The 26,226-nt window shown below is 36.8% G+C and overlaps 2 protein-coding genes across 6 annotated transcripts in view; one reads left to right on the top strand and one right to left on the bottom strand.

Annotated features, from left to right (window-relative positions):
- Positions 1-1,319: 1,319 nt before the first annotated feature.
- On the top strand, positions 1,320-23,694 carry bpifcl (BPI fold containing family C, like). 2 transcript variants are annotated; one of them, XM_017467369.3, is made up of 16 exons: positions 1,320-1,400; positions 1,529-1,656; positions 6,110-6,221; positions 9,947-10,075; positions 11,866-12,018; positions 12,829-12,892; positions 13,979-14,036; positions 16,867-16,958; positions 17,280-17,456; positions 19,495-19,554; positions 20,464-20,631; positions 21,238-21,305; positions 21,417-21,459; positions 21,552-21,615; positions 21,709-21,785; positions 23,225-23,694. In XM_017467369.3, exons 2-16 carry the CDS (start codon positions 1,557-1,559, stop codon positions 23,288-23,290), a joined length of 1,431 nt encoding a protein of 476 aa, XP_017322858.1. In that variant the 5' UTR covers positions 1,320-1,400; positions 1,529-1,556; the 3' UTR covers positions 23,291-23,694. The 2 variants fall into 2 exon arrangements, with proteins under 2 accessions (XP_017322858.1, XP_017322857.3); XM_017467368.3 differs by having other exon boundaries at positions 1,331-1,404.
- The window catches only part of si:dkey-11f4.7 (piezo-type mechanosensitive ion channel component 2), an 81,362-nt gene continuing 78,830 nt past the window's right edge, over positions 23,695-26,226 (bottom strand). For all 4 annotated transcript variants that reach the window (XM_053680218.1, XM_053680217.1, XM_053680215.1 and 1 more), the window contains 2 exons: positions 25,244-25,463; positions 23,695-24,448 (listed from right to left, as the gene is read on the bottom strand). In XM_053680218.1, coding sequence (XP_053536193.1) covers positions 24,193-24,448; positions 25,244-25,463 — 476 coding nt within the window. In that variant the 3' untranslated portion in view covers positions 23,695-24,192. The remainder of the gene's footprint in view (positions 24,449-25,243; positions 25,464-26,226) is intronic.

The raw sequence follows: 26,226 nt of genomic DNA, 5'->3' as shown, positions 1-26,226 counted from the left end.
ATAGTGCAAGGGGCAGAAATAGGGAGAGGGCACCACTGATGTAAATGACATTAAAGTCTAGATTTTATGTTTATTCATAAACGAAAGCATTTAAAGTACTCCAACACTCAAAAAAATCCGGGTTCAGATAACAGTAGGACATGGGTGTTTCCAATATGGATACTCATAGTTAATTGCATATGTTTTCAGGGTCTAGATATTTTCCTAGGTCATTTTGCTAGTTTCTAATGCATTAAGAAAATTTTTTAAAAACCTGTACTTTTTAACATTGGTCAAAGATCTTTTGCCCTTTTGATCTAAATTCAGTTTGTTTTTCATTTTATTTTATTTCTATAGTTACTTTAACAATACATATTGTCACAAAGAAGCTTTGTGCGATACTTTACGGTGTTCTTGTGGGACAATCTACAGCAGAAGGTCAAATCCTGGTATAGACAGATGAAGAAGCAGGAGGAGCAGAGTAGAAGTAAAGTGCTAGGATGAATCAGGCAGGTCTGGAGTGTGAGAGGAGCAACAACAGACTATGTGTCAGGATATGGCACTAGCAGTAGATCAGGCAGCAGGAGAACATGTACAGCTAAACAGAGAGAGGGAGAGAGAGCGCAGATTATTAGGTATGCTCTAATCATACAGTGGTTTAAAATGGGTATATCATGATCATGAGTGCAAGCAGAGACTCTGGCAGGTGTAGCTATGACAGAATAACTAAAAAGGGAGAACCAGAAGGTAACACAGGCATGGGGCACCCTGGGACATCAGCATCCTGCCACTCCACCAAATGCTTGAATGGCCTTTAAGCCCTATTTATGAGCATTGCATATCATAAGAATATGTCAAGCAGAAGGGCATCTGTTCCTCTTTTGGGGCTTTCTTCCGCTAATGGTTTGTTTCTCATGAGCTCTTAGAGAGTACTATCTTTTACCATGTCCTTCAGTTTGCATGTTTATTAGGGGTAATTATTAACTCTATAAATCAAATTTAACCCCAGAATATTATTGTACTCTATAGGACCACATAATAGCCATGTCCTGCACACACACACACAAACACCCATATGCATACAGTAAAACTGAAGAACTTAATAATTAGATTTCTTACAGACAATAACAATCAATGTGTTATGTGACAAAAAGTGAAAAGTGAAACACTTGCAATTACACAAAGTTTTTTTCACATAATTTTTACATTAAAAATGAATACATATGTGTTTTAGAGCCCTACAGCAAACAAAAATTTTAAGGAAATGTTAAATAAAAGCAATGGTGCTAGGCTTAGTTTCAGATCACTATCTATAGAGGAAGTAACTATCAAAATGACTCATGAACCAAGCTTGTTGATCATGTATGAAACATACATTCCTGTATACACTCCGGTGGAAGCAACATCCTTAGATCATTTTTGTAGGTAACAAGCTGTTTTTCAAGTAACGATAAAAGTTTCTATAATTATGTATGTTGTGTGTTAGAGAAAAATGGAGGGTTTTTTTTTCCTCATAAAAATGTTTTGCGTTGTTACCTATTATTAACAGGTCCAGCAAATCTGTAGTCAAGGCCAAGATGTGGTTGGTTAATACTTTCCTCCTAATGGGAATAACACAGATACATGCAGACTATCCTGCATTGCAAGCTGTTCTGTCACAGAAGGGATTACAAAAAGGTAAGAAATTTCACATAGTAACAAAGAGAGACAAAAAGAGAAACTAGACAGAAACAAAATGGCCATGAATATCATGTAGCATCTGTACTCTTTGTAAATTCTAAATTAAGAGGATTATTTCTTAAAATGTTTTTCATGGCATTCTCAAGTTGTTTTGTAGCAGCTGTATTTAACTTGTGTAGCTTTCGGGGAAGCCTTCCCGGAAGAGTACATGCTATTATAAAAGCAAAGCGGTGACTAAATCTGGAATGGTATGTTTAAAAAGCACATATAAATGTGATTTTCAGGTGTCCACAAATGTTTGGCCATATAGCATATCATAGCATGCATTATGATTAAATGGTCTTTATTTACAATATATGGCTGCTATATAGTAAAGTTAATCTAAAAGAGCCTACAGCATGTGACTGCGATTGCGAAGCAACCATACCACACATGCCACACTGATGGGAAAGCCAAAAATAGACGTTGACAATTCTGATGATGTTTCTGGCAAATGACACGTAACTACTGGTCACATCAGGCTGAACATAATGACAAGCAGACAATTAATAATTTTAAAAGACCACTGTAATTGCAATGTAAGCCACATTTACACAAAGATTTTGGAATTATTTAGACACAATTTTGCTGTTAATGACAATTGCTAAATTGCATGTGAATTGGATGGTAAATCAGGTGTGTGTCACACACAGTGAGAGGGCAAACAATTCAACTTAATAGTGAGATACCGGAGGCAGTTATATTTCCTCTTTCCATACAATGCCTCCACAGTATTTGTACTGGGCTTGGTTTCAGATCATTAACTTTAAGAGGAATTAGGTGTCAAAATGACTAATGAATAAATGTTGAGTGCATTTTAAATGCCACTGATAGGAACATTCAAATAAAATGAATATGGGAAGGTAAGCATGGGAGTAAAACAAAGATCTCATAAATCTAGCTTGGTAGGGAGGAACCCCGAAAGATCTGATAACTGCCATGAAGGTAGAAACTTTAAGAAACCCTTATTTGTTAATTGATTGACTCACATTTTATTAGATTCAAAATTCTGGTCCTTCAACATTGTTTGTGTCATTTCAAATGTTTTAAACTGTCATGTAAATGTCAGAATAGGCATCACACTACATCTCGCTGAACACAACAGAGTCTACAAACATGGTCACTGAAAACTACAACAACACACACACACACACACACACACACACACACACACACACACACACACACACACACACACACACACACAGAGCGCACACAGCGCACACAGGCTATGCTGAAGTGTTTGTGCTGTATCTTTGTTACCAGTCAATACCAAGCCTTTGTATTTTGTGATTTTGACACTGGTTTTGATTCTGTTTCTGTTTTTTTGGTTTTTGACTTCTGCCTTGACTTGCCGATCACCTGACCAATGATTGTTTCCTGCTATTGGTTTTGCTGTGCATATTGGATTATTATTATTATTGGATTTTATCTCTGTCAGTCTCTAAAGTTTACACAGAATGGTGTGAAAAAGAAAAAATAAATTGAGTAAGCAACAGTTCTGTGGGTGGCAATACCTTGTTGATAAGAGGAAAATGGCCAGATTGGTTTCAGCTGCTAGGAAGGATAGAGTAGCTCAAATAATCACTCTTCACAACCGTGGTGAGCAGAAAAGAATCTCAGCATGCACAAAACATTGAACCTTGAGGTGGATGGGCTACAACTGTAAAATACTACATTAGGTTCCACTCCTGTCAGCGAAGAACAAGAATCTGAGTCTATCATGTACAAAGGCTCACCCAAACTGGACAGTTGAAGATCAGGGTGGGAATTACAGTCTTTTTCTTTTTCCATTCTTCAACTGTCCAGTTTGGGTGAGTCTGTGCCCATGATAGAATGGAGTGGAACCTGATGTGGTCTTCTGCTGTTGTAGCTCATCCACCTGAAGGTTTGATGTGCATTCTGAGATGCTTTTCTGCTCACCATGGTTGTAAAGAGTGCTTGAATTACTGTAAATTTCCTGTCAGCTCAGACCAGTCTGGTCATGATCCTATGATCTCTCTCATCAACAAGATATTTCAGCCTGTAGACCCTCTGCTCACAGGATCTTTTTTTTTTTTTTTTTTGCACCATTCTGTGTAAACTCTAGAGACTGTTTAGAGAGACCTGTCTTACATCAACAACCATGCCATGGTTCAAAAGATCACATTTTACCCGATTCTGTTTTCTCCATATGTTTGATGTGAACATTTAACTGAAGCCCTTGACTTGCGTCTAAATGATTTTATGCATTGTGATGCTACCACAAAATTGGCTGATTGGACAACAGCAGGAATGTACAGGTGTTTCTAATAAAGTGGACAGTGAGTGTATTTTGGAGTATTTAATAGTACATTCATGTAACACTTTATTAGGAACACCTGTTCTAATAATGTAACACTTATCCATGCAATTATCTAAATCATCCAATAGTGTGGCAGCAGCACAATGGATAAAATCAGGCAGATACGGACCAGCAGAATGGCGAAAAATGGGATCTCTGATTTTGACTGTGGCATGACTGTTGGTGCCAGATGGGCTGGTTAAAGCTGAATCTGCAGTGGTCACAGGCTCACCAAAACTGGACAGTTGAAGACTGGAGAAACCTTGCTTGATCTGATGAATCTCAATTTCTGCTGATGCACACAGATGGTAGGGTCAGAACTTTGTCCATGGACCCAACCTGCTGTGTGTCAACAGTCCAGGCTGGTGGAGGTAGTGTAATGGTGTGTGGAATGTTGTCTAGGCACACTTTGGGCCCATCAATACCAATCAATCATCACTTGAATCGCAGAGCCTATTTGAGTTTTGTTGCTGGCCATGTGCATTCCTTCATGGCCACAATTTACCCATCTTCTAATGGCCACTTCCAGCATGATAATGTGCCTTGTCAGAAAGCAAAAGTTGTATCAAACTGGTTTCATAAAGATTACAATGAGTTCAATGTTTTTCAGTGTTCTTCCCAGTGACTGGATCTGAATCCAATAGAACAACTTTCGGATGTGGTAGATGTGGTATTCGGTGCTATTCACAAATTTATACCATAGGGATGTTTGCATATAACTATTTATAAGGATCAATATTAGTGTACCCTTGGTATACACACTTGATTTGCTGATATATATATATATATATATATATATATATATATATATATATATATATATATATATATATATATATATATATATATATATATTCAGCACACTCGTTCCGAATGTCAGGTGGGGGAAGGCTTTGGAACAGTATTTTAGTGCAGAATAACAAGAGTCTGATCACCATATGTGTGCAAATGAATGTGCTGGTGATATTTATGCAAGACTTATCGTTCCATTGGATTGGTTCTTTTGAATCAGTTGAATTTGAATAGGTCTCTACAATTCACATAGTGCATTCCATTCAGAAATGATTATCAATAATCCCTTCGGAGACTTTACCACCCACTGTGAGAGCTCCGGAGGGCTAAAAGGTGTGGTGCTGAAAAATAATGGTCATAATGGAATAACTGCAATTCAATCTGAAGCAATCTTACAGCATGACTAGCTTGATCACACCTCCTTCAAAGTGCCCTTTGGAGGCACCATTTGAAACACAGAGACTGTCACCACAAGAAAAAAATGTGCTATCTATTTTGAGCTAACACTGCAGCTACCGACTAGATTAATTGACTGCTTTTCAAATTAAATGACACAAAGACTATCACAAGGTAAGTCTTGGCTATATTGTTATTTGTAGTTCATTTATATAACAGCACTTTTCCAACGGGTGGTGAATATGAACCTTCAGATGCGTCATGCATGTATGCATGTGGGGTAGTAAAGAGAGAATGTAATCGGGAATGCCAAACCAAAATGACTTGTTTTTTTCACAAGTCTCTGTCTTCAAGTCCAAGTCCAGTCTCGAGTCAGTCGTTCACGAGTCAAAGTCCAGTCTCGAGTCAGTCGTTCACGAGTCCAAGTCCAGTCTCGAGTCAGTCGTTCACGAGTCCAAGTCAAGTCTCGAGTCAGTCGTTCACGAGTCCAAGTCAAGTCTAGAGTCAGTCGTTCAGGAATCCACGTCAAATCTTGAGTCAGTTGTTCATGAGTCCAAGTCAAATCTCGAGTCAGTTGTTCATGAGTCCAAGTCAAATCTCGAGTCAGTCATTCACGAGTCCATTTCAAGTCTCGAGTCAGTCGTTCACGAGTCCAATTCAAGTCTCGAGTCAGTCGTTCACGTGTCCAAGTCAAGTCGCAAGCCTTTTTTTGCAAGTCGCAGACACCCCAGAAGTCCCTCTGGTGTTCAGATATTGTAAATGTAGAGTGTAAATACCATGTAGAGTTCTTATGTATGTACGTATGTATGCATGCATGTATGTACTGTGTGTGTGTGTGTGTGTGTGTGTGTGTGTGTGTTAAAATGTTGTGTTACTTACTTTTCCTTTATATGCGTGTAGTATCTCACTGGATGACCGACTGGCTTCAGAAGGAACTGAGTACAATTAAGCTCCCAGAGGTCAGAGGGAGTGTCGATATTGTTTTAGGCTCAGTTTACTATGTCCTGCATGAGTAAGTACCTAAACCAGTGATGAATATAAGTATTTACGAAAACAAACCTGAACTAAACAAAACAAAAGCAATTTCACTGATTTCTGAAGAATATAAGTAAAGCAGTTGTATAGATTAAAACTGTCTTTGAGTTGATATTCCTCACCCTCATAACTCCATAACTTCCTATTAATTTAGATTTTTTTTCTTACTAATTCAATTTAAGTCTTACTGTCCTCAAATTTAAGCACTACACACCAATCTACTACTCCGACTACTCATATAAATGAATGGACAGACGTACCAACATAGATCATGTTTTTAAAATGTTTCATTTGAAGAAATAACAAAATAAACTATGAGATAACTGTTGTTTCTACACATCAGCGGTATTTTATTGTTGCCATGTTGGAGCCTAATTTTTTGATGGTAAAAGTATTTGGTTTGTGATGTCGCAGATACAGTGCTGTGAAAAAGTATTTTCTTCTGATTTCTTCTGTTTTTGTGTATTTCTCATACTAAGTAGTTTTAGATCTTCAAACGAAATACAACATACAATGAAGGCAAAGTGAGTAAAAATACAATACAAGTTTTTTTTAATTATTGAAGCAAAAAAAGTTATCCAACACTTATCACCCATGTGAAAAACTAATTGCCCCTTAAACTTAAAGTTTGGTTGTGCCACCTTTAGCAGCAATAACTGTAACCAAACACTTCCAATAACTGGAGAGCAGTATTTCACTTACTTCTAGTACTAGGACTTACTCCTATGCTTTGGATCATTGTCTTGCTGCATAATCCAGTTGAGTTTCAACTTACGGACTGAAGACCAGACATTAAACTTTAGGATATTCTGGTAGAGTGCAGATTCATGTTTCCCTCAATTTTTGCAAGTTGCCCAGGCCCTGAAGCAGCAAAGCATCCCCACACCATCACACTACCACCACCATGCTTGACCATAGGTATGATTCTGTGTTCTGTGTTTTACACCAGATGTAACGGGATCCCTGTGTTCCAAACAGGTCCACTTTTGACTCATCTATCCACATTACATTCTCCCAAAAGGTTTGAGGATCATCAAGGTGTGTTTTGGTACATTTCACATGAGCCTTAATGTGCTTCTGGGTTAGCACCTTGCCTCTCTTCCATGGATGCCGTTTTTTGTGATGCCCAGTGTCTTTCTGATAGTGGAGTCATGAACAGTGACCTTTATTGATGCAAGAGAGTCCTGTAGTTCCTTTGATGTTGTCATTGGCTCTTTTGTGACTTCCTGAGTAGTTGCTGTGCGCTTGGAGGAATTTTGGAAGGTTGGCAACTTCTGGCAAGGTTCACTACTGTCCTGAGTTTTTCCATTTAGAGATAATGGTTCTCACTGTGGTTCATTGGAGTCCCAGAGCCTTTGAGTTCAAGTTCAATTGGCTTTATTGTCGTTTCAACCATATACAGCTGGTACAGTACACAGTGATGTGAAACAATGTTCCTCCAGGACCATGGTGCTACATAAACCAGCACACTAACCACATGAGATGACACAGAACTAAATAAGATCTACACATTGTACACAAAGTGCACGTGCAAACGTGTGCTAACATAGGAGTAGTGCAATACTACTAAAACAGGACAATAGGCACAGTAAGTGACAATGTAGCACTGACCAGTACACAGTTTTAGTGTGGAAGTGTCTGATATAATAGGTAGTGCAAAAGATAGGTACCAAAGTGTTAACAATATAATTTAAAAATGGTATAAATGTGAACATAACATGCTATGACTTAGTCTTCAGCATATTAGCTTATACCAAATATGGACATAGCAGTTATTGTGGTAGCAGCCAGGTAAACTGTATAATATTGACAATAAATTAAATACTATATTTTTTTATAAATACAGTAGCAGCAAAATGCAACAGAGTCAATGCAGGAATGTGCAAATATTGCAATGGGAATGGTGTTCAGTTCAGATAGTGTGTGTGTGTGTGTGTGCGCATGTGTGTCAGTCCAGTCTCTGAGTATTGAGGTCCATCCATCCTCCATCTTCTATACTGTTTATCCTTTTCAGGGTCACGGGGAACCTGGAGCCTATCCCAGGGAGCATCGGGCACAAGGCAGGGTACACCCTGGACAGGGTGCCAATCCATTGTAGGGCACACAATCACACACACACTCATTCATACTCTACGGACACTTTAGACATGCCAATCAACCTACCATGCAACACGAGGAGAACATGCAAACCCGCAGCACGGGGAGAACATGCAAACTCTGCACACACAGAGAATCGAACCCCTGACCCTGGTGGTGTGCTAACCATTACGTCACCGTGTGCTCTGAGTGTTGAGGTGTCTGCTGTTACATCGTCTGGCCATGAGGGCCCGAATGCTTTGGTACCTTTTTCCAGACGTCAGGAGGGTGAAGAGTGTGTGTGGGGGTTTTGTGGTGTCATCCACAATTCTGGTGGCTTTGCGGATGCATCGTGTGGTATAAATGTCTATGATGGAGGGAAAAGAGACCCCGATGATCTTCTCAGCTGTCCTCACTATCCGCTGCAGGGTCCTATGATCCAATGAGGTGCAATTTTCGAAGCAGACAGTGATGCAGATGCTCAGGATGTGCTCAATAGTTCCTCTGTAGAATGTTGAAATATGTTCTTCTGTAGAATGTTGAATGTTGAAATAGCTTTGTAACCCTTCCCAGACTGATGTATTTCATTCACCTTCTTCCTCATATTTTCTGGAATTTCTTTCAACTTTGGCACCTTGTCTTTTTGGGTAAGACCATTTAACCAATTTCATGCTGTTGAAAAAGTTCTATTTAAGTGCTGATTTGATTGAACTGGGTTTTCAGTAATCAGGCCTGGTTGCATCTAGTTCAGCTGAACCCCATTATGAATGTAGTTTCATAGATTTGAGGAATTCGTAACTACAGGGGCAAATACATTCTCACACAGGTCCAGTTGGTACTGGATAACCTTTTTGCTTCAATAAATAACATTACCATTTAAAAGCTGCATTTTGTGTTTACTCAGCTTGCCTTTGTTTTATCTTAGATTTTGTTTTACTTTCTGAAACAATTTAGTATGTGAGATACACAGAACCAGAGGAAATCATAGCATTGCACTTGGCTACCTTTCATAGGGAGTTCCAGCAGTCTGCAAACAAGTCCTGAGACGATATGTCTCCTCAATTATTATTTAAAAGACAAAGAAAGCTCAAATTTCCTATGCGGATAGACAATTTATTGCTTTGTAAGATGACATATGCTTTTTAAATATTGATACTATTTTCTTTATATAGAGCAGTGGTAGCTCAGATGGTTGTGAGTTCAAATCCCAGCACTGCCAAGCTGCCACTGTTGGGCCCTTGGGCAAGGTCCTTAACCGTTAACTGCTCAGTTGTATAAAATGAGATGAATGTTAGATAAAGTCACTTTGAATAGGGGCATCTGCTAAATACCACAAATGTAATCTATGAAAGCTAGTTTTGCACACGAGTCAGATGGGCGATGGGGCCTGAACAAACAGGCTACAAGGTTAAAGAAATTAACCATCTAAATGGTCAGTGTCAACAAATGTAGTCATATGGTGGGTTTGTTTTTTATAACAGAACTTTTGTATAATGTCCTACAGTGTGACCAAAATCAGATGATGTCAGTTTGAACAAACTAAGGAAAAGTTATAAAGATTTGCCTTCAGTACTAGTGTCTTAAAGTTTTGTTACTCTAACTTGCTATTCTATTCTAATTCCTCAGCATGACCGTCGTGCGCTGCGATTTGCCAGAACCCTCTGTAGCTTTTTTAGAGGGAACAGGTGTATCTCTGCAAGTGAGCGGACTCTCTCTCGCCATCAGTGGTCGCTGGAACACCGAGTTTGGCATCATGTAAGTGGTGTATGTGGTCGGTTTGGGATCTTTGAGTTTTCATCATGTTACTTTATACTACGCTACATACCTGTTCAGTTTTATTCATAATATATAGAAATGTAAATATGTTTAAAATATTTGCTAGTGGACATTCAATAGACTGTGGACTGTATAACCTTTGAGGTTTGTGTTAGATGTCCTCTTACTTATGAGATGACGTTATGACAGCTAAATTGAGCCAGTAACATTGGACAACACTATCACTTTAAATAGTAATGCTTTGTAACACTTCCTCAAGTGTAGGAACAACGTAACTACTTTGCTCCAATTCATGAATTAAGGCTTGTTAGAATTTATAAAGTATGGTAATAAGTCTAATTACGATATGTAGTTACATGTCTATAACTAAACAGCTAAATTGAAACTAAAATAGTGCAAATATTGTGGTGGTAAGTGATTTATTAAATGTCAGGAATGCAAGTCAATATAATAAGAGAGACTTGCAGTTTAGAGCCTCCAGTTAGAGCTTGAGGCAGATTTTGTATCATTAAATCAGGTATTTTAAATTATTTCCATATTTAATACACAGTAACCCCACATTTTTATTCATCCATGTTAAACCCCCCTTTTTTTCTAGGTCCTCTGTATGGGCTGTTGTTCCATTGCTTACATCTGCCTGAAATATCTGGTGTTTCAATGTTTGATTGCTTACTTTCTTTGAAAAAGCTGTGTAATTAGTCATAAATATTACTTTGCAATATCTAAGTTCAAGGTGCAGTTTGTTAAATAAAAAAATAAAGGGTGTGTTGGGGGGGGGGGGTGCATTTTTATTTTAATTTCTAGATTGTAATGTTTTAATGGCACTGTTATTCCTGTAAGAGACCTATCACATGCACAGTCTACAATTTCCAAACTGTAGGCAAAAACTACAGAAACTAATCATTCTGACAGTTATGAATCAGTTCAAGAAAAGCATAGGCCCAGGAGGCATTACACTTTCAAACATTCTTCCACAGATATGGAACAAATTTGAACATTAGCCTTCTATTATAACAAATCTGTAGCCTTTGGATCCATCAAGGTCCAGGATAGCTAACACCTTTTAGCAGGCTACAAAGATGAAAAGGCAATTAAAAATGTAAAAAATTTAAAATTTGGCATTCATCTGGTGAAAGAGAGGTGGCAACAACAATGCAATGTGCTGACTTGACAAATGTTACCCAATATTGAAGGGGAAAAAACCCCACACACACGCAAACCTAAAATCCACCTCCTAGCTAGTATTACTAAATACCACCATCTACTGTTGGGTTTGGAAATATATTTATAAATACCCTGCATCCCCATACCATTTCACCCCAGCCAGAGAATACTGATGCCACACAGTGTACTTAAGGTGATGTCTTTCAGTAATACTTAAGTTATATATATATATATATATATATATATATATATATATATATATATATATATATATATATATATATATATATATATATATATATAATTACTTACAGTGGTATTTATTATAGCAAATTAAAGTCAGGTTAAGGACTTGAGTACCTATGTAAATATAATGTTTCAGTTTTATAGTTTATTAATCTGTTAACACTTTTATTCTGGGGGAATTTTTTTGCATGTAGGTAAAAATAAATTAATTTTATCCATTTTAGTGTGAGCCTGTAATGTACAAAAAAAAAAAGAATACTTCCTGAATGCACAATGTACATAACCTGTGTGTACTACACTGTCATTGTAAAGTACACTGTAATACATCTAAAGTAGTACTAATATGTCCTTTAATGCAGTCATGATAGCGGTTGGTTTGATCTGGCTGTATACACCATCAATCTCAAAACATTATTGGAGTTTCAGAGCACTGAAGAGCACCTTTCCATTTCCACTGTCATCTGTTCTGCCGATGTGGGGGGTGTTCAAGTACATTTCCATGGTGGTGCAAGGTAAGTCTAAATGTATTTATACTCAGTGTCAAATACCTGATAAGAAGTAAAATACATACGAAAGTACATAATACAATATCAACAACCAAACAATTTTTCTCATACTTTCTCTAGAATACTCTATCTAGAATCTATCTATGAACAAAAATTTGTGGACACCTGACCATTACACCCATATGTGCTTGTTGAATATCTCATTCCAGATTTAGTCCCCCTTTGCTGTTTACCTCCACTCTTCTGGGAAGGCTTTCCACTAGACTTTGGGGTGTGGCTGTGGGGATTTGCCCATTCATCCACAAGTTCCAATTTGTGAAGTCAGAAACTGATGTCATGCTATAAGGTCTAGAACAGTCAGCATTCCAGTTCATCCGAAGTGTGTTCATTGGGGTTGAGATCCGGGCTCTGTGCAGGCCACAGGGACATTGTCATGCTGGAACAGGTTAGAGCCTCTTAGTTCCAGTAAAGGGAATCTGTGACACTACAGCATAAAACATCCTATACAACTGTGTGCTTCCAGCTTTGTAGCAACAGTTTGGGGAAGAACCACATGTGTGTAATGGTCAGGCGTCCACAAACATTTGGCCATATAGTTTTCCATGCAAGCAATAAAGGGAATTGTTTTTGTTCAGGGCACAATGCTCAATGCATAGAATTGAGTGCAAAATGTATTAATCAATTTATTGCATTTACTTCTAGTTACATCTACATCTAGGTAATCTAAGCCTTTACTTAGCCATCTACTTGTGCTGTGCAGATGGCATATCATATATAATATAATAATAAATAATCTCATCATATAATATTTTCCAGTTTCTTCTTTCAACCATTTGTTGAAGGGTTCAGTGGACGCATTACAGAGATGATCCGAGAAAGGGTAGGTAGGAAACTTTTATATTAAAGTCATGATTCCTTGTATCTAAAGCAGAGGTTGGGAATCTTTTCAGCTGGCAGAGCCATAAAAGCCAAAAAAAAAAGTTATGATTTTTTCTTTAAAGAGCCAGAGAAAAGTTAACATATTTTTAAAAATGTTTTTATATATGTCTTTTTATTATAGTTGTTATTATCTTTACTATTATTGCATTAAAAAAAAAAAAGTGCATGTACGTAATTAAGGCCATTTGACATTTTTCGTGTTCTTGACCTAACAACCTGCACTCCACCTAATAGGCCTGTAGGTGGCACTTGGACTTCATTTAACCAATTATGATCCATCCATTTTATTTACCGCTTATCCTACTGCGTTGTGGGGAACCTGGAGCCTATCCCACGGCGCATGGGGCACACAAAGTGGGGTACACCCTAGACGGGGTGCCAATCCATCGTAGGGCACACTCACATACACGTTCACACACTATGGACACTTGGGACATGCCAATCAGCCTACCATGCATGTCTATGGACTGGGGGAGGAAACCGGAGTGCCTGGAGTGTACGGGGAGAACATGCAAGCTCCGTGTACACACAGGGCCGCAGTGGGAATCGAACCCCCATCCCTAGAGGCGTGAGACAAGCATGATAACCACTAAGCCACCGTGTATCCCCAATTATGATAGTTTCATCAAATGGTAAAAATATTATTTTTTTTCTTTTAGCCTTTTCACCTTGGCTGGGTGTGTGAGTATGTAGTTTTCAACCAATTTACGAATTAGACCGGGAAATTACAGCTCTGCTTCACACTGTCCAGTAAAATTTAAACTTGTTGTGCCACAGGTTGGTGTACACATGACAAAACGGGCATCGATTATGAATTATGTAATATATATATATATATATATATATATATATACACACTTTTAAATGTAATATGTCGAGATTTAACTGAATTGACACTAGCTTTCGTGATTCCTATTTTTTTTCCTGCCATTGATCACTGACAGAGTCATGGCTTGCGAGCCATAGGTTCCCGACCCTTGATCTAAAGCCAAGCATCACTGATGTTATAACACTTTTCTCCATCCAGATATGTCCAGGAATTCAGAGCGGAATTGAAAATATCAACGAAGTTCTGGCTGCATCTGGTATTTCAATGTCTGGTTGCTTACATTCTTTGAAAGCTGTGATTATCTGTGATAATCTTTAATCATTATCTGTGATAATGATTGAAGCTGAATCATTAATATTGTTTTGCAAAAATTATGTAATAACGAGTACAAGTGCACACTGTTCCCAAACTGTGTACTTTGAAGTGCTGACATTTTCCAATCCAGTAAATATACTAATAATCATCACCTCTTTTTATGGATATCTGACTTCCTACAGAATTCACTTTTAACACTACTCATAGTTTTGATCTGGTTAATCAAGAGGACAGATTATCTTTGTTGGTATTAAATTCGTGTTTGTTGTAATACAGTATTAAAAACTACTGTATTCATCTGAAAGATAGAGTTTTGGAGCAGGGTTAGTTATCATTTGACTCTACAATACACTTTATAAGCTTGGAGTAGTAAAGAAAATCAGAGGGTATTTTTTGTTGATTCACTCTGATTAATCATGAAGTCTGGAAACTAATTCCCAAAGTGAACAAAAAAGAAACTGATTTCAACCCTTACAGAAAAACACATACTGTTTTTTCTTTTACATTTAAATCCAGATTTACAGTTCAGGATTATGTAACATTTGAACATTTTAATGTCAGTAATACAACCCCATTCCGAAAAAGTTGTGACAGTATGGAAAATGCTAATAAAAACAAAGAGTAGTGATTTGTAAATGTACTTTGACTTGTATTTAAAGAAAAAATGTGTTTTACCTAAGACAAGCTGTTTTACCTAATCAACTGCATAGTTTTTTAAGGTGAACTTTTATTTTGAAATTAATGCATGCAACATGCTCCAAAAAAGTTGGGAAAGGGACAATTTAGGATTAATAGCGATGTGACAAGTTGAAATAAGAAGGTGATGTGAAACAGGTGAGGCAATCGTCAAATCATAGTATATAAGGAGCCTCCAAAAAAGGCCTAGTCCTTCAAGAGCAAGGATGGGTTGAGGTTCGCCAGTCTGCCAACAGATGCGTCAGCAAATAATCCAACATTTTGAGAACAACATTCCCCAAAGACAAATCGGTAGGATTTTTGGCATTTCACCTTCTACAGTGCACAATATAATTTAAAGATTCAAGGAATCCGGTCAATTCTCAGTGTGTAAAGGGTAAGGCCGAAAACCACTTCTGAATGCGCGTGATCTCCATTCCCTTAGACGTCACTGTCTTAAAACACATCATGAGTCTGTAATGGATATCCTGACATGGGCTCAGGAATACTTTGGATAAGCTCAACAACATTTGCTGCTGCATCCACAGGCAGAAGCCATACATCAACACTGTCTAGAATCACCGCCGACTTCTCTGGGCTCTGTCTCATCTGAGATGGACAGTAGCATAGTGGAATCGTGCTTTGTGGTCTGACCAGTCAACATTTCATGTAGTTTTTGGACAAAACAGCCGTTGTGCTCTCTGGGCCAGGGAGGAAAAGGACCATCCAAGCTGTTATCAGCGTCAGGTCCAAAACCCAGCATCTGTCATGGTATGGAGGTGAGTCAGTGCCTGTGGCATGGCTAACTTGCACATCTGTGAGGGCACCATTAATGCAGAAAGATATGTACACATTTTGGAGCAACATATAATGCCATCCAGACGTCGTCTTTTACAGGGACGTCCCTGCATTTTCTAGCAGGACACCGTCAGACCACATTCTGCCCAGATTACAAGCATAGGGTTGCGTAATCTGAGAGTGTCGGCTGCTAGCATGGCCCACCTGCAGTCCTGCAGCCAAAATAAGGCAACTAAGGCCCCATAAAGTTGCGCAGCTGAAGAAATGCATAATGGATGAATGGGAGAAAATTCCGCCTGCTAAACTTAACCAACTGGTGTCTTCAGTGCCAAAATGCTTAATACTGTAAGTGATATTAAAAGAAAAGGTGATGCTACAGTGTGGTAAACAGTTGAGTCATCAGATTTGAAATGAGTGTATATTTTCAAAAAGAAATTAAATTCACAAAGTAAAACATCAAATAATGTGTTAATAATGTGTTTTCAATATAGTACAGGTTGACTTGAAAAAGGAGAATGACTCCTTTTGTTTGTCTTTTTGAATTTTCCATACTGTCCCAACTTTTTCGGAATCAGAGTTGTATAATGCAAATTGATATAATTATTGATAAATAGTCAGTGATATTTTTTAAATAGCTTTGGTAATATATATTTACAATTTTCCACAAAGCTCAACATAACGATAGCTTAACATAACCTACCTAACCTAGGTGAAATGAACAAAATATCGTATTTGCTTTAGTGCTACATTTAATTTGAGTGGAGTGATGGAAAGCAAATGAATAGATTCTCATGGCCATACAAGCTTTTAACTTTTATACTCTTACCTGCTCATTTTCTCTAATGATTGGATTTTAGAACAAACCCCCTAAAATTTATAGCTTAGGAAATGTGATAAAATGCACCAAGGATGATGCAAGCATATCTGTCATTAAACTGAGATCATTAGTGTCTTTCCAGCTACCTCCAAACAATGTTGGAGGGGAGTAATCTAAGTAAACTCAGGTTTCAAATAAAAGCAAATAAAAGATATTTTGAACACCAGACACCTGACAATACAGCACTAATAAATAAGCCACTATTCTGCAGGCTGCATTTTCCATCCTGATTTACTGTATCACACAAAAATAAAATAAAAATGTTCATGAAGAGTTTTGACACTGATTGTATTTTGAATTATCAGAAGCATCCTGTAAAATTATTGCTGCCTGACAATGGAATGGAATGGAAGTAAACAATATTTTTGTCTGCTAGACGATTTCATTTTTAAACCTCCTGTTATTATCTTTTATTTAACAGAAACCGTAAAGATGGATCCTTATGTATATCTGAATATTTCTCTGACTGACTCACCTGTTGTGTTTGAAAATGGATTTGAATTAAATGTAAAGGTAGGATGAATATTTCATTTGTTAATATGATTTCACTCGCTTACAACACGGTCCAGGCTACTCAGAGTTTCCAAATTGGCTCTATGGATTATGATTGTATGTTCTGCTTTTTCAGAAATATTAACTGAAAGGGGGCCACACAGCTTAAAGGCAGTTTAAATTATTTATGCACGAAGGCTTAGTTAATTAATGTACATAAAACACATCTTTCATTCTTTATATGCTGCCTATTGAATTATAGGCTGAGAATCTGTGCATATTATTTTATGCTGACCATTTTGTGATTAATATAATGTTTTTGTCTTTTGTTCTTTGTAACAGGGTGAATTTTACAGTAGCAGCTCTCCTTCTGAGCCACCATTTTCTCCCAACCATTTTGAGCTGCCGTGGAAAGCAGATTACATGCTCTCAGTGGGCATGTCTGACTTCTGTGTAAACTCAGCAGCATTTGCCTATCTTAAATCTGGAGTGTTGAACATCACCATCGAAGATGACATGGTGAGGATATAACCTAAACAATTATTTATTTCTTCATCTTACTACAAGATAGCTGCTATTTATCTTCAACATGGAACTTGGTAATACTATTTGGATAGAAAAAGTTAAAACACACCCCTTTTTTGTGATAAATTGTGATAAACAAAGATAAATTGTGTCAGATCTTTTAACATTTAATGTGATAAAGCATCCAACAAAATTCAAATGAAGAACAAATAGAATGATTTATTGGAGGGGAAAAAGAAAACACTTACAATAAACTGGTTGAACAAGTGTGTATACCCCTTCACTAATGCTACTAACATTTATTCTCTCACCACCATGCTGCCACCACTAGGCTTCACTGTGTGTATGGTCTTCTTTGGGTGATAAGCAGTCTTGTTTTTGCACCATATCTTTTAAAATTATGTCCAAAAAGTTCCATATATTTTGCCAAATGGTTTAGGGTGGTACTGTAGGTGGACTTGGATGTTGTTGTTTCTGTTGTTGTTGGGATGTTGTTTTTTTTCTTTTCAGAATCATTTCATTGATGACAGGTGTATGATAATTACTTTTGAATATGAGTTTGAATGTGATTGGTTAATTCTGAGAACAGTCACATGCCTCATTATAAAACCTGCAATTTTAACAGATATATGTAGAATCCTTATCGCCACTGCATAGTTAATTTAACCAACAAAACTGAGCAAATGGAGATTATACAAATAGAGACTCATACCCAAAGTCACGTTGCTTCTGTTGAAACCAAAGTTCCTTTTTTGACCAAAATTTGTCAATATTATTTGGGGGAAAATGTTGTTGTCTTTCAGTATTGCTTTACTGTTTTTCCTTTTATCATTAGATAAATGGTTTAGCTTATATTAGCTCAAGCCAAAGGTCAAGAGAGAACATCTTTTCCATGGTGCTACCAGGAAGCAATCAATATGTTACTACTGGGAACAATTACAGCCTTAAATTTACCATTAAGATGATGTGTAGAGCATTAGTCTAGGGCAAATCAGTGATGTTTTCAAGCTTTAGCTTCTTTAGCTTCTTTACATTACATTACACCCCTTTGCTCACATGGCCTCTCGAGGATACACGTGAGAAATATATAAGGAGGTAAGAGTTTGGTGTCACTAGACAGCTTGTTTCTTTCGGTTGTCCGTACTGTCTTCTAGGACAGCAGTATTCTCATGAGTAGACATGCATAACTTATTTGAAAACTGAAGTGCAGTTGCTTATATGTTATCTAGGGCACATGGCGTCTGGTGCAGGTTACAAAGAACAATTGTAAATAATACACATTATAAGCATTGGTAGAACTGATTGGTAGAACAATCTGTAGGAATGCATATCTGTAGATTATATTATAAAAAAAAAAAAATCATATTGACCATCTGATATATATGTGTGTATGCATGTATGTGTGTGTGTGTGTGTGTGTGTGTGTATGTATGTATGTATATTAAGCATAAAACATGCAGTATTCTGATTGGAATTGAGTTGGAGGTCCGTACCTGTTCCTACTTGAATTCAGCATAAGAGTAATAAATATTTTCATAGCTTCAACAGTCTGCACTGCCCATGTATTATTTTCAGTTAATAAAATTGGGTAATAAACCACCAGTTGAATCAACTTTGCAACAGCATATTGTATTGTCTGACCTAAAAAATCTTTTGTATTATATAGGTGAGTTCAATTATGCTGTGAAAGGGTTTGATATAAAATATTGCATAAAAACAGTAAAACAAGTAAGAAAGAAAAGTAAGTGAAATAAGATAACCTAAGGATGCCATGTTGTATGTTCATGATTTGTATTAATATTTAAGAACACATCATGTTTTTGGTTACACTTCCTTCTTTGTACAGAGGTATGTGTATAGAATTAAATTTGCACTATGAATTCTACATAATGAAATGTGTATAGTTTTGTATGAAGTATTGCAATGCAATATTTAATACACATGTGCTCATAGCACCATGTTACATAGTGCTTTATTAAATTCTCTTAGCATTAACGCTAACAGGTATTTGATATGATTTCTTTTTGTAAAGATCCCCAAGGCCTCTCCCATCCACCTGAACACAAGTCAGTTTGGAATCCTGATTCCACAGGTTTGCATTTGGTTTCTATAGTGTATATCATCTAATGTTGTTCAGAATGACTGGATAACAGTGACTACGTTTACATGGATAGCCGTAATCTAATTATTGACCTTACTCTGAGTAAGACAATATTGTGATTAAGGTGTTTACATGAGTCGCTTTTAGAATACTCCTTTCATGTTCCCATTTTACATGTTATAACACATAGTTCGATTAACAGCACACGTCGTTAAGTCACCACGCCACGCTGTCCAATGCTCCCTCCAGAATTTCACGTATCAACATACAATTCGTCTTCATTATGGAACCGTATACAGTTTTGGGTGTTTTTATTTAAAATTTTTATGAACGCTTCAAGTGCGGTTAATTATTTGTCATGCTGTACGAATACTTGAAACCGTGGGCTGCATCCCAAATCGTGTACTTACCTACTATATAGTAGCTGAGATACATGTATTTCCTCTACTACAGGCCTGTAGTAGGCAAGTATGCGGTTTGGGATGCAGCCGTGCTCTCTTAATTGCCGTAAAACGGTTGAGCACTGCCATGTGTGATCGTGTCCTGTCACAAAATGCGGTGAAACTCTCACACAATGTTAATAATGTGTAAGGTGTGCACATGTCTGTAATACATGTCGATAATGCGACTAAAACAGGAGTACTCCACATGTCTTAATTCGATTTGTGTTTACTTCGAGTATGACCTTAATTGGATTAAGGTAATTAAAAATTGCTGTTTACATGGTAGTTTCTTAATCAGAGTATTGTCTTAATTGGGTTAATATTGGATTATTGTTGTCCATGTAAACCCACTGATTGTGTGAAACATTTGAAATCAGTGAAACTTTTCACTAACATTACTGTAATGTGATTTAGTATTGCACTCATTTAATGCCCATTTTTGGGTTTTTAATTGCAGCTCCCCAAATTGTATCCAGACATGGAGATGGAAGTTTTGCTGTATGCCAGTGATACCCCCCTCATTTCCTTTAATCAAACAATGATCAATGTTGACTTGTCTGCTGCAGCCAAATTCTATGCTATCAAGACATCGAATGATTTAATCCCCCTTTTCAGACTGGATATGGTGAGAGCTTTCTTCTTCTTCTTTTTTTTTAAACCACTTTTATGCACTTTCCAACTCTTTAAATATACAGTACTGCATTGTTTATTGTTCCTAAACCTCCTGCTTCCCCATGCATACAACAATCATAGTCCTAATTTAGTTTGGTCTAATGTTTACCTTGGGTTATGTTGCCAGTATATTGTAGTGAAAACCAGAATTATAATAATGGAAAATATCAAATGTGTCAGTCCCTAAATATAAAAGAAAAATGTCAATTTAAATGGTTTTTAAATCTTCTAGGGGGGTGTTTCTCAATCATGGTCCTGGAGTGCTCCTGTCATGCACAATGTGGTGTTTTGCCTCTTCTAACTAACTAGCTGATTAGTTGAATCTAGTCAGTTGTGAGGAAAACACCAAGATCAATTTCTACAAAGAGACATTATTAACATATTTGAAAACCAAATATAAATAAACAAAATGAAAATGTGAAATTGTTGAACAAATGCCCACACCTTAAGCACTTAAATAACAGGTCTTAGATTTATACAGTGAGTGCAGATGACACCTGTACAACACGTGTGTATTTACAGTATTTACTTTTGCATAATCATCTTTCCCCTATTCAAGCAATATTCTTTTATTGCTAAAGTCCAAATTGACAATCAGCTGCTGAAGGGTGTTTTGAAAATGAAAAAGTAAGTATACAAATAACCATTTTATTAATTAAACATTTGTTTAAATGAAAGTGCAAAGCAGAAAAAATAATAACTTCTACCTCTACCTTTAAAATTCTTGAATGGCTGAAGTTTGACCATATTGCTTGGATCTACAGAGATTGAAAAATTTGACGTAAGTGCTTAAGAACTTATCGACAAATTGATTTAAAGCTTATAACACAGTTACGGTACAATATGTCTGACATAATTATGATCATTTTCTAGGTTGCACCAATTGAGCGTATGGTGAAGTTAGCAATGAGCAGCTTTGTACTTCCAAAGATGAATGGTAAGAAATAGATCCACATGACATTAATTAAATTAATATTTTGTAACGTTTCACTTATTTGATTTTAACATTAAACGACAATATAATGTTTAGCCCGACTGCAGGAAGGCCTTCCATTGCCGAGGGTGAAGGGTTTCAACCTGAGTAATTCGGTGATGACCATTGAAAATGTAAGTACCATAGTGTTCAGTCATGTGCAGTAATATGGGCAGTTAGATTACACTGCATTGGTAAAATTTTGGTACTGAAAATAGGAATAAATGGAGGCATTCTATCAGTGAGTGACTTTATATAGTTAATGCTAGATCTCCCTACACACATTCTCTAAAATGCATTAAATTCAACATTTTCAGTTCTACATTCCAGGTGCTTTAAAGAAACAACTGTCTGGTTCATTTGCTCTAACAATGTAACAAGATTAATGAACGTTTCTCTAAAACTGTCAACCTTAAAACCTTACTGTATTAAAATGTAAACCTTGTCCTTTTACTTGTGGAATCATTTCAGTGTGTGTTGCATTTCATCATTGGCTTCTTTCAAGTCTTTAGCCAGCCCAGTAAACTGCATCTGCATTATATATCACATTTATATAAACTGCCCATTTTAACTTAACAGGAAATGCCGATAGGAATGAAGATAGATTGATAACAAATGATAATTTATCAGTCAAGTAATAATGCAGTGTTAAAATGAACATAGTTAATGTGTGGCCTGTGGGTACTAGCACCTGCCCCTTGATATCCACATTGCCCTTTTTTTAATATATCGTTTCGAAAGCCTTTCCCAAGGCCCCTAAGAGAAGAGGATTATTATATTAATTTAGCTATAAATAAAATAACCTGGCTCCTGGCTTTCAGTTTACAATGTGACCTGTCACATTGTAGCCACAACCCAAGACAATACAGTTGTACTCCAGTTAGTGATTAAAGGCTGATTAGTTTATTGTATTTAAAATCATTTAGACTGATTCTGAATTGTATGTATGCTCTCACATTGTATTTATAGTATTGCACCTCATTGGGAAATTGTGTATCTAATTGTGTATCTAATCTAAATGTGTTTTCACCTAACCATATTAGCTCAGTTGGACACCATTTTGTATGCCTGCTCTGTGATGTGCAATCATCCGCACAGTTCAATGGTGTGGAACAAGTGCAGTATAGATTGAATAGACAGTCACTATGTAGTGTGAATTTAACCCATCATATAATATGGTGTAGGTTGTTAGGTTCTGTTCAGTACAGAGGCCCCAAAAAGTATTTGGATACTTAAGCCACACTTAGGAATACAACATGTCACAAACTGAATATATGTGTATGTAGCACAAACTGAATACCTCCTGATCTAATGATTACAGTGAAAAGCACAACAGGCCATCACCCCATTGGGCATTTTCATTTATTTAAAATATATAACTTTACATGTATATAGCAAACAAAGTCTGTAAGACTATAGTTAATTTTTTTCAAAAACATTTTGAGACATTAAATAGGAGTGTGTTTGCATGTGAGTGACCTGCCTGTGCACATTAGTTGTACAGTATTTAGGATGAAACTGTGGTTTTACTGTTATCTTTTCGATGTTACATGTTCCCTTTTTCTCTACACAGGGATTTTTGTTTGTTGCAACAGACATCATTAGTCCCTTTGACTTCCTGCAATCAGATAAACTCTGACCTCTGGACATAATGATAAACAAGGCTTATCCGGTATCGCTATCATGAGGAGAAACATTCGTGAGTTTGCCACTGATGTTGAGGACAGATTTCATTTCAGTTTTTTTAAATAATTTGTGAAATAAGAACACACTGTCAAGTAATCATTTACAAATAAGTTTGGAGTATTGTAGCGTTGATTCTAGAACAGGTACTATTTGATTGTATGTGGACTGTTCAATCACAAAGCTAGCCATAAATTGTTCTTTTAATTTCCAATTCATTGTTCTTTCCATTATTCATTTTTATATGGTATGCTTTGTAAGGTGGACCAAAGATCCTTGATTATTGCCTATGACTATTTTTCACTTGCTTCAACTCAACTATCCACAGAAATAAAATGCATGAATAACATTAAAAAGGAATGTGTCTATGGCACCTTTGTTCTGCTGCATTTTAAATGAAATAGTAGGATTTATGAAATAAACACATGCATTATAGAGAATAAGGCAGGGCTTAAGAGTTCCGTAAGGAAAATGTGGCTGAAAGCTTTTTAAGACATCTGCCCAAGGTCCTATTTGTGGAGGCATGAGGTTCTTCAGCAAACCGAAAGTACATATTATCTATTCTTTTCACCCCAGGAGCCTTTAAGCCCTGCTGTACCCTGAATGTTTTTTTTTTAATACACACCATTATATGTCATATATACAGTATCAAGTAGGAAGAAGACATTTAAAGAATTTCATGCACAATGGGTTAAGACTGATAATACATAACACTGGGCAGGACTCTATTTAGGAAATATTTAAATAGGCAACCCTTAATTAGGGAAGAAGAGCAACACTTATAATCTTGGTATGATGTGTTAAAAAAAAACAAAACAAAACTGTGCAGTAAGCTCTCAAAAAGTAAACTAAGAAATGTTAATCTGATTTCTTTTCCCTGGTCATTTTAATCATGGTTTCGGGTGATCGGTATAAGAAGATGAGTTTCTCAAACAGTTGCCCCTCCAGTTCCATCTCGCCAGTCTCCCGGACAACAAAGATGTCTGTACACAGTTTCAGCACTCGGTCCACATTTGGTAGTTCCTCAAACATGATGGAGCGAGATATTCCATTAAAGAACTCACGCACAAACTTACCAATGACCAGCACCACTGACATGTACAGACCCACGATGCTGCAAAACACACAAGACACACATGTTAACCTGCAACCTTCAGCATCTGCAGTGTTATCTAATAAACAGCTCATGCACATATTACAAAACACCCCGGTGTCCTGTCGAAATACCTCCATTGGCCTTTCTCTATCATGGCCCCATAATAATCACCATCCCTGAATTGGCTATATCACTCTCCTCCTCTCCACTAATAGCTGGTGTGTGGGGGGGCGTTCTGGCGCACTATGTCTGCTGTCACATCATCCAGGTGGATGCTACACACAAGTGGTGGTTGAGGAGATTCCCCCCACACAATAATGTGCAAAGCACTTTGAGTGCATAGAAAAGCACTTTATAAATGTAACTGTAACAAACCGTACAAAACTACTACTCACTTTGTGCATGTGGTTCAAGGTACACATTCTGTGCCTACTGCACATACTGCACTTTATATATATATATATATATATATATATATATATATATATTATATATATACACATATACATACATACATACACACACACATATACTCATATACTACATTATATTTAATCAGCTTGACTTGGAAATAATCAAAACCATCATTAGTAAATACACTTTAAAAGAAGGAGAAGATGGAAACAAAGGGTATATATAGTATATATTTTTTAAAAGCACACACTAGACATCAAAGCAATAAAAACACAAGATTTTTAAAAAAGAGCAGACAGAAAAGTTGGCCCAAAGATCTTTTATCATAAATCATAATTACTAACATGTAATATACAGTACATAGCTATTGTGCTAAGAAAAAGTGAACAGCAATCTTACCCATATCCAGCTAAGAATCCCAGGCTGGATGGACTGACTTTATCATTGAAGACTACTATTTCAATGTTCTGGCATCTGGTTATTCGATGATCTGGACTGCACTCCTCCACCACCCACCAGTAAGGCCCACGTCCCTCCGTGCTACTATTGGCTTGTTTCAGTTTGATGGACAGGGGATAGAAGAAGACCAAATGATGGTCATCTGCATGATCAGAATGTTCTGTGAAGTAGTTTTGTACAGCTGTAGGTCATTATTGTATGCATTTGCCAATAATATGTTATACAATACAATATTATCAGCATGGTGACTTAAGGCTACCAACACCACTATTGCATGTATCTAAGCTAAGTAGCTAGTGAGGAAGTAAACAGCTGTCATTTAGTGTTTTAGAAATTACAGTGTCTCCAGAGAGTATTCAACCCCCCCTCCATCCAACCCCATGATTATTTCTCAAAATATCAAAATTAATGATATCAGATCAGGATTACTGTACATGGACTCTCTACAGAAATTAAATTAAATTAAAGTGTTTAGATGTCCTCAGATTTAAAAAACAACAAAAACAAAACTAAAATCTGCTTAATTTGTAAGTATTCACCCCCTCAGTGTGAATTGTTATTTTGCACAGATTTGAGTTGCCTATGATGTGTCTCTAAAAGCACATTTTGATTGTTAGGGGTTTTTTTTTCATTCATCAATGCAAATTTTCTCTGACTCTGCTGAATTTAATAGAGAATTTTGGTGGACAGTAATATTTAGGCCATGCCACAGATTGGATTCAAAATCTGGGCTTTGAATCAGCCTTTCCAAAATGCACACTAACTTTTTTTCCCCAAGCCATTGCTTATTCCTTATTCCCATAATTTTTGCCCTGTGCTTTGGCTCATTGTCCTGTTGGAACATATATTTTCACCTGGAATAGGTCCTCCTCAACAACCCATGGTATTATTGAGGTCAGCACATGTTCTCTTATTTCAGTGTT

The sequence above is a fragment of the Ictalurus punctatus genome, chromosome 5, assembly GCF_001660625.3.
Source record: "Ictalurus punctatus breed USDA103 chromosome 5, Coco_2.0, whole genome shotgun sequence".
NCBI lineage: Eukaryota > Metazoa > Chordata > Actinopteri > Siluriformes > Ictaluridae > Ictalurus > Ictalurus punctatus.
Note: the sequence above shows the minus strand (reverse complement) of the source record. Positions and strands in the feature narration are given on the sequence as shown.